General features: G+C 30.3%; 1 protein-coding gene across 2 annotated transcripts; it reads left to right on the plus strand.

Annotated features, from left to right (window-relative positions):
• Positions 1 to 1,672: 1,672 nt before the first annotated feature.
• Positions 1,673 to 10,206, plus strand: LOC132066753 (aluminum-activated malate transporter 9-like). 2 transcript variants are annotated; one of them, XM_059459972.1, is made up of 7 exons: positions 1,673 to 1,785; positions 4,912 to 5,287; positions 6,185 to 6,322; positions 7,106 to 7,375; positions 8,571 to 8,674; positions 8,796 to 8,942; positions 9,549 to 10,206. In XM_059459972.1, exons 2-7 carry the CDS (start codon positions 4,951 to 4,953, stop codon positions 10,158 to 10,160), a joined length of 1,608 nt encoding a protein of 535 aa, XP_059315955.1. In that variant the 5' UTR covers positions 1,673 to 1,785; positions 4,912 to 4,950; the 3' UTR covers positions 10,161 to 10,206. The 2 variants fall into 2 exon arrangements, with proteins under 2 accessions (XP_059315955.1, XP_059315954.1); XM_059459971.1 differs by lacking the exon at positions 1,673 to 1,785 and having other exon boundaries at positions 4,748 to 5,287.

Below are 10,206 nucleotides of genomic sequence, written 5' to 3' on the forward strand. Positions count from 1 at the left end.
GGATTAAGACAAGCTTAAAACTGAGCAATTACATGGACATTGATATTTCATATAGTTCAACTCAACTTTGAAATTTATGCATAGTACGTAGTTGTTTTAATAAGTTCATAAATTAATAATATTCAAAATCGACGTTTGAGTCTGTTTAAATCAGTATTTGAAGGGAGCTAGTAATTATTAAGTACCTTATAATACAAATAATGTTTTTAATTGATCGTGAGTAACTTAAATAATCAGAAATAGATTGCACATATTTTTAGCTGCGTGCATTTACTAGCTGCTAGCTATGTTGATCTTCTTTCATTATTTGGTTTTTAGCTGTCTTTCTTTATTTTTTTTCGTTTAAATTCCAAAATTTCAAAGTCTAACATATTGTATCTCTATTCTCTTTTTGTAATCGCAAAATTATAGTATAATAAATCTTATCTATATTAGAACTAGTAACAGTGGAGGATGTAGCATATTGTCAATAGGAAAACTATTAAAACAAAATAAAATATTGAACCTTCTAATCTAAAAAAATGTAATAGGTTCAATGCAAGAACCTATAAATTAAAGGTTGAACCTGTTGCGTCTAAATTCTGAATCCGACTACTCTTAATAGCTCACTCATCTTCTAAAAATCTTGGATCCACTACTCACTTGAACTTACAACTTACAATAATTCATGCTTGCTAAAAGGGCAAGGTTCGCCCCTAAATAGTGTTTAATGAAATTTTTGAGTCATGAAGTTAAAGAGTTGTGAGCATTCTGTTAGTTTTCATGAAAAATATTCTCTGCAACCAAACAATAAAAATATCTTATTTTTTAAAAAAATGAAAAAATATTTTCCTACATACCAACACATCCTAGATGAAATAATTTATAAATGCTACATTAATAGGTATAATAAACAAAATCATACGAAAAAAAACAAAGGGGCATGAGATAACTATAACAGATGTATCGGATGGGCGTAAGTTGCAAGTGGTTGATATTACATCTCACACCTGTGTGTATATATATCCTAGTTCATACTTTTTCTGTTGAATATTGGCTGAAAATTTTGCCAAAAATTTAGTCGAGTTAAAAAGAAGTCCTTTTCCACCAAAAATTTATACCTTTATTAGTATATTGTAAGGAACTCTTGAGCATGTTTACATGATCTAATAGTTGAAAAAATGGAAGCGCCTGAAATTGACAGAATGCTTCCACGTTTGAGAGTTGTAGAAAATCTTCCTTTTCTAATATTCATTTCTTCCAAAATATTTTTTAAATAAACTTTTAAATGAGAAAAATTGAAAACTCTTCAAACTGCGAGAGATCATTAAAAGAAAATAGTACTGAACCAATTGCCTAGAAATACAACTTTGTTCCTTTTGCTATATTGAAAAGTCATTTAGCTTTGTAGAGTTGAAATTTAGGAACTTATTTTAGAGAAAGTTGGAATACACAAACACACACACAAAGAAAAAAAAGATTTGAGAATTATGAATAAGTCTCCAAGAATATCCTTGCTCTACATTCTTATATAACTTGCCATCAGTTACTTATTTTATATCATCAACCTTCATTAATTTAGACCATATTATTTTCTTCTTACTCTTCCTTAGCTACTTCCTATCACTACTTTTTTGTAACAAATTGGTAATTTTCTTAACATTCTCCTACCATTTTGTTTCTTTGATTCTTATAACATTCTCCTACCATTTTGTTTCTTTGATTCTTACATTTAAATCCCAATAATGGATTTGTCTTCATTTTCCAACTGAATTTGCAGGTTTAAAGAGCAATGCAGTATTATTGGTAAGTCTTGTACAAAACTCCATCTGATCCATTAGATTAATTAATTTCTTTTTCTTTAATTCGATGTATATACTATGTTTTATAGCTTTTCTGTTACGGCCTTGAAATACCATATCATCTTTCAAGAATGTGTGGTTCTTTTTCTAATTTTCCTATCAAGTCATGCACGTAACAAATTTAGCGAAAAATAAAATACAATAGAAGAAAAATCTATATAAATTACACTAACTCGTTAGAGTTAAAGCTTAGTTGCATTGTTTGTTAGGAAACCCTTTAAATTCCTTGAAGATTTGTATGTCGGTGGAATATATAGAGAATTAATTCTAAAATTTTGAAAAATTAAACATGTTCAAATGGACAAAAAAAATGATAGTGAAAATCTGTCATGTCGGTCCAAACTAGCTTGAAATTAAGCGTAAATATCTAATTGATATACGTTGTTTCTTTTATAGTACAAGCTTTATACGTGTTTCCTTATATAGTTTCTGACTTTCTGGTGGAGTGGGAGGGAAGATTCGTTTATTTGTTTTCATCACAGTACTGTTAATTATTACCACTTCCTCTTGTTAAATCATTGGCTAGTGAGTACTGCTCCTATACGAGTGGTACACCAAAAACCTTTGCACGTCTCGTCTTCTATAACATGGCCACCTTACATATTATATATTAATAATTCGTGTCAATTTACGCTAACACCTTTTAAATTTTGAGATCCAAACAAACTCTTCTTTGATCACGATCTTTTTATGTGTCTTTTATTTTTATCTATCGTACTTTTTAAATAATTTTCAAATATGTAAGATTTTATCTCAAAAACATACTAAGATTTTTTGTCCAAAGATACAGTCGAAATTAAAATATTTGATTCTCGAAATTTGAATTGTGTCACATAAATTGACAAAAAGAAAGTATCAGAAATTAAAGAACCATCAACTGAAAATACCATGTCCCAAAAAATTAGGATATATGGCATTAGCTTAATTACACATATGTTGCATCCCTAAAAACTAGTAGGATTTACTTGTGAAACTGCTTATTTTCCGAACTAAATATTTGAAGCGTAAACGATATAATATGGAAGCTTAATATCAGGTAAATAAGAGTTGAAATGAGTCTGACTATCATAGCATGATAAAAAATGGACTATGGCTCTAATTAAACCCCAAAAGCTAACATTTGCTTTTCCTAAATGTCTTCTTTTAGACTTTCATTAAGATTTTGTCCTTATTTTTAAAACGGAAAAGGCTCAAATATCTTTATCGAACTATCGCAAATGGTTCATTTATGCCACTCGTCAATAGTTTGGCTCATTTATGCCATCGAACTATCTGAAATGGCTCATTTATGCCACTCATCAATAGTTCGACTTATTTATGCCATCGTCGTTACCAAAGTGACTCATCCATGTAATTTTTCACTAACGCCGGTTTTACAAATACCAGATATGACACATGGCCTCCAACTAGATTATGGTTATGGGTGGGTCAGGTGTATGGGTCGAAGTTTTTATTAATTTGGGATTTAAAATTGGGCTGGTTGAATTAAACGAGTAGACCTCTAATTGGAGGTCACGTGTCATATCAGGTATTATAAAATCGGTGTTAATGAAAAATGGCATGGATGAGTCATTTTGGTAAGCCAATGGCATAAATAAGCCAAACTATTGATGAGTGGCATAAGTGAGCCATTTCCGATAGTTCGATGGCATAAATCAGCCAAACTACTGATGAGTGGCATAAATGGCCCATTTCCGATAGTTCGATGGCATATTTGAGCCTTTTCCCTTTTTAATTTGCCCTTTGAAAAAAAACTTACAAATTAGGTCTAGTGTTTACTCATATATTATTCAACCTTACGAATAAAATATTAGACTGTCTCTAACATTTGTAATAACTACAAATCTTAGATCGTATGCATATGATCTAACATTTTTTCCTGAAAAATTCAATTTGCTCAAAAGAAATTTTTAGACCGTAATCTAAAAGATTAATAAACTACGAGTGAAATAAAAAATCATCATTTATTAAGTAGTTGTCCCAAAAAGAAACAACTAATAAAAGTTTCGAGAAGCAGCTCATGAAATACATCAAAATATTAATGTTCAAAATCATAAAAGAAGATCAAATAACTTACTCATACCAATGTGAGTCACTCACAAAACCTTTACATGGTCTTGACTCTTAATATATACAATCTATATTCTCCTAAGAAGTCACCGATAGACAATTGAAGCAAAGATGCTCTTCGTCGACATGACTACTTCTTTTGAGGGCAATTTGATCATTTTGGTTAATTTCTGCTCTGCAAATTAGTTTACCATGTGAGGGCATTCTGGTTAATGATCTACAATGAAAAGTTTCTTATCGGATCAAAAAGAGAATCTTATGTTATTTGTAATTAATTTTGTTTCGTGATTATTTTACCCCTATGCTCATTTTAGCTTTTATTAATTCTATATCAGTAATTTTTGGTCATGTCATAACAATACCGACATATATAAAGCACGTGACATGTTAATAAAGTCATTTTTTCTTTTTCCTTTGTCTATTTTTCTCTTTTCCCAATTGATAATTGAGCAGGTACTACTTTAGCTTTAGCCAAAAATGATGCAAACATCATGATCGTGAATATAGAAATTATGCAAAATACAAACAGATGTGACAGTACATTATTACTGAAAATTATTACTCCCCCAGTTTTATTTTTACGTTTTTCTCTTACCACTGCAATTTACTTTACATTATCCAGTGAAGCACCTTTGTGAAATACAAATTAATTTGAAAATTTTTGTTAATTTAATTTTAATTATCTTAACAATATATAGTAGACTACAAAAGAAAAATGAAAAAAATATCACGATGTCAAAAATTGCAATTGAATTTAAATTAATTTTTGATATTGTGCCCCTAGCATATACTATATCTTACTTACTTTAGACTACTCCAGTTCATAACTTTTTTCAACTTTTTCCTTTTATTTTTCTTTCAATTTTTTCTTTACTGTGAATTTTCTTTCTCTGAACATTAGTTCTCCTTTTTCTTCTTTCCTTAACTAAAAAGTTCTACGCTTCTTCTAGAACAAATATAACTATTTAATCATCTCCTTTTTTTCCCTTCCTTTTTTCAGAGTCAATATATATAATCAGACAAAAAGAATATCAACAAAATGGTGACCTTAAAGAATTTCTTCAAGAAGGCTTCTCCAGATCACAACCAAGAAAAACTACTACCACATGATGATGATGAAATTAGAAATGGTTGCTGCGTGTGTTTCACTCCATTGCATGAAAGATTTACAAGTTTCTTCAACAATATTCAAGATTTTGCTAAGAAAGCAATTGAGATGGGTAAAAATGATCCAAGAAAGATCATTTTTTCCTTAAAAATGGGATTTGCACTATCATTTGTGTCTCTTCTCATTTTCTGGAAGAAACCTACTGATATTGCTCAATTTGCAATATGGGCAATCTTGACAGTTCTTGTTATGTTTGAGTTCACCATAGGTAATAAAATCTAACATCCTTCTTGTTTTTTGCGTGCTTCTTAATTTTACTGAGTTTAACTGATAATGTAAAGAATTTTTACTCAACCAAGTTGCATATCTTTATTTGTCATTGCAGGTAAGTTTTTCCTCATTCTTATATTTTCAAAATTATAAATCTCATTTCTTATAAATGTTACATGTAGAAAATATTTTTGGTTACCTGATAATATAAAAAGTTTTTTAGCTCTATTCTTACATACAAATTAATTAAACTCGTAATTTTACTGATGAGCTTCAGTTATATATACCATTAGTTTAAGGAGTTTCTTAAACTATCATTTCATCCAAATGATATTTATTAGTAAGTTTTCTATAATATGAACTTGTAATCTTGAAAATAATATTGATTGCCTGTTATAACAGATAAAGAGGTAGGTTCATGTGAAAATTTTCTATATTTATGATGTATATGAGTTTAAGTTATATACATGGTCCGTGTAAAAAAATTACAATTTCAGGTCACCTAAATGATTTATAGGTTAGCTTCTTTAAAATGTGGGATTTGAATTCTAAAAATAGGACAGATTACTTAATTACTACAACAAGTAAAAAGAAATCTCATGGTGTAATAATTCCTTGACTGATATAACTTAAACACATTTCACAATGAATTTAAGTTTTATGTGATGATGACGAATGTACTTTTTTTTTCACACAATAAGATCAATTATAAGGTGATACTGGTAAGTATGCACAGTAAGCATTAGATTAAAAATAATAACTAGCCTATTATATATATAACAAAGTCAAATTACATTGACAATACAAAACATATTTGCACCATCTAACATATATAACTTAACTAAATAAGTTTACTATAAGTTATCCTTTAATTTCCCCTCTTTGTTTATGGCAGGAGCAACCTTTATTAAAGGATTCAATCGTGGCTTGGGAACATTTTGTGCTGGGATGCTTGCCCTCGTCTTTGCTCAATTAGCATTATGGGCTGGAGAAAGGGAAAAAGTTGTAATTGTTGTTAGCATTTTCATCGTAGGTAAACCCTCTAATTAAATAGCATAAATATTCACATGTTCCTAAATTTAGAGGTAGATGGGCAGTTTGAATTGAATTTGGACGAATTAAAACAGGTTAAATTAATAAACGGATTATTGCATAACTCTGTGAAAAAGTTTGTTGGGCTGAGATGGTCTAGATAAAAAATGAGCTAAATAACCCAATCACCCAACTTTTATCAAGTTTTAATTTTCTTTGTTTGTTTTCTGATAATTTGTTTCAACCAAACAACTAATAAAAAAATTCTTCTTTTTTATTACAGCGATATATGACATATGAAACAAAATAAATGATTTAAATATTTTGATAAAATTTCTCGTTAGTCAATTTGGGCCACATAGGCCACCTGAATTTGGGTGGATAAAGATGAGCTGAGTTAATAAATAAGCGGTTTAATAACCGCTCAAACTTAGGCGATTCATATTTTCATGTGCTAGTTTTTCCACTTCCCACTTCCAAATTGGGATTCTTTCCTTTATGTCCCTTCAGTCAAATTTAATTACCAGTAGCCCAAATAAAATCTATACATTGATATGTATATTATATGTACAGCATATGTATATTATACATATAGTATATTTATATTATATGTCAAATATTTGTATGTTTAAGTATAAATATACAAAATCTATACATTTGTTAGCTAATTTGTAAATTAGATCACCCAAAAAATATTGGATTGTAATTATCGCTTCCTAATCTTCTCTTCAAGTCTAGTAAATACTTAATCTCATATGTATTATTTTCTTGTTCATTTTGGCAGCATTTTTTGGAACATATTTGAAGCTATATCCAACAATGGCACCATATGAATATGGATATCGAGTATTTATCTTGACCTATTGTATCCTCATTGTGGCTGGAAACAGGACTAGGCAATATAATGTGGCTATTTTTACTCGTTTAGCCCTAATTGCTGTTGGTGCTGGTATTTGCCTGTTGATTAATATTAGTATTTGCCCCATTTGGGCTGGTGAAGATTTGCATCGTTTGGTGGTTAAGAATTTCATGGATCTTGCAACTTCATTGGAAGGTAAGACATATTTAATTGTGAATTTCATATTCCATTTGGATTCTTGGCTCAATTTTATCTGTCTTTTACGATTTTTGCATACTCATTAACAAAATATTTAATAAAAGGAATATCTGTCTATTATACCTTTTGTTTCTCTCTTTGTCTCACTCAACTAACACTCCATAATCGGAGCAATACTAAGGGTGAATTCGAAAAAAAAAAAGGAATTGATAAATAAATTATTTCTTTTCCTAAATGTCAAATATTTTTTAAACAAATTAAAAGTTTCTCGATCAACAATATTTGGGCCCGGAGGTATGCAATATTTTTGAGAAAGCTCTCATTTATGAAGTAATTCACGGTTTGACCTTCAAATGGACTGGTCTTTAATTTTTGTCCTTCAAATGGGCTGGTATTTAATTTTTGTCCTTCAGAATCACACTTATGCCTATAGAGGCATAGTTCTTTATTTGGTTGATATTATGATGCTTTAATTTTGTCCTTGAATGCGGTTGTTTTGTCCTTTCATATATTTGCGGCGTAACTTAGATTTTGAAGCCAAAAAAATTAAAGACAAAGCCATTCGAAGGCCAAAAATTAAAGACCAGCACAAAAAAAGTTACAAAAGTGCAAATGACTTCCCTGATCTTGCACCAATGTAATATTTGAGTTCATGACATTTTGACAGATTGTATCGATGGGTACTTAAGTTGAATGTTAATTTGGTACTTCCCTTGATGTATTATTTATCATTTACTTAAGTTTCTTTTAACGCACATGTTAACAGGACAGGTAATTAATAGTCTTAATAGTAAAAGTATTTATTCGAACTTGACCCATTGTGTTTTTCTGAAACACCGTTTATTTCAATTAAAACAATAAGGATAGAATTGAAAAAATGTATTAAACGAGTTCTTTCATTTATTAAACAACAAATATTTTGGAACAAATTAAGTTTGTCAAACGATAAATATTTGGGGCTAGATGTAATATTCGGGGATGAACAACTCTTTTGTTTTCCTAACTTGAAAATGGATGTCGAATCAACTAATGTTGCTTGTGTCATGATAAAATATCGACATCACACCCTTATTGGTGCGATCCTTCCTCGAATCCTACATGAATGCATGATACTTAATGCACCAAGTTATCCTTTTAATCTTAGAACCACTAATTATGTAACTTTAATTTGAGTGCATGCGCGTTTTGACAGGTTGTATCAATGGGTACTTAAGTTGTATTGAGCATGATGAGGCTACATCAGAATACAATGGCTACAAATCTGTCCTAGAATCCACAAGTAGAGAGCAAACACTGGTATGCATTTTAACAATAATGTGTCTACTATTAACTAGCTAGCTAATCATGAATTTATACAAAAAGAACTATCTATATCATGACATCCTATTGGTTACTTGATTAATTCTAATTTGAACAGCTTGGATTTGCTATTTGGGAGCCACCTCATGGATGTTATAAATTGCACAAGAGTCCGTGGAGAGACATTGTCAAATTAAGCAGTGGATTGAGGCATTGTGCATTCATGGTCATGGCATTGCATGGATGTATCCAATCAGAAATCCAGGTTCTACATGCTAACTAATTGTACCAACGTGCTATGTTGCTCGAATCCTTCAATAATGGTGTTGGCCCTGTGTCAAATTCTTCAAAGATGCATTACTTTTGGAGGATCTGACACACATTGAATGACATCTTTGAAAGATCCGATCAAGCAACATAGGCAATATGCAGTCAAATTCTTGTTTAGGCCTTACTTTTTTCTATCATCCACTACAGATGGAGAAATGAAAACACCCAAAATAGTTTTTACACTATCAATATATTTTAACAGGCTATTTATTGCAACATTTAGATTTTTAAAATATGATGATCACTGTAGACATTTACCTTATTATGTAGGTCATGTTAACCAAGTAATCTAAAAAATAGTACACTGTTAGTATAAATAAATGAAACTCTTAACATTTAATTTAACTTTATACAAGTACAATGTAAACATTTTTCACATTATCAATATATTTTACTAATTACAACATGTTATTTACTACACTGTTTAGGCTATCAAATTGGGAATTGTCTAGTTGTTGCAAGCCATCTGATAACCTTGTATTGTTAAAAGATTGTACATTATCAGTTTACAGAAATTAAACTTCTTTAATGTCTTTTGCAGGCACCACCAGAAAAGAGAAAGGTTTTCCACAATGAACTTAAGAAAGTTGGTGAAAATGCTTCAAAAGTTCTACGCAAGCTAGGAACAAAATTAGAGCAAATGGAAGCATTAAGTGATCATGAAAATATCCTAAAAGAAGTGCATGAAACAGCACAAAACTTGCAGAAAAAAATAGATCACAAGTCATATCTCTTGGTCAATTCAAAAAGTTGGGAAATCGGAAAGCCAAATATTAATGTCGAAGATTCTTCAAGTGAAAATGGTAGTGAAAATTTGCCATTAAGCTCTCGATCACTCAGTGAAACAGCCATCGACATAAGGTCATTACAAGCAAATTGGCCATTATTGACAAAAGACTCATCAAATCAATTGGTCACAAATTCAACATTATTTAGAAAGCAAAACCAATGGCCTTCACGTCTCTCACTTGTTGATGGTGAAATTGCTGATACAGTGGAAATGGAAACTTATTTGAGTGCTAGTGCTTTGTCTTTGGCTACTTTTGCTTCACTTCTTATTGAATTTGTTGCAAGGCTTCAGAATGTGGTTGACAATTTTGAAGCGCTAAGTCAAAAGGCAGAGTTTAAAGAGCCAATTAGTACTAAGAGTTAAATAATTTACCTAGTATATGTCAATAATGTGCTTTACATTCAAAATG

This window comes from Lycium ferocissimum, chromosome 8 (assembly GCF_029784015.1).
Source record: "Lycium ferocissimum isolate CSIRO_LF1 chromosome 8, AGI_CSIRO_Lferr_CH_V1, whole genome shotgun sequence".
Classification (NCBI taxonomy): Eukaryota; Viridiplantae; Streptophyta; class Magnoliopsida; order Solanales; family Solanaceae; genus Lycium; species Lycium ferocissimum.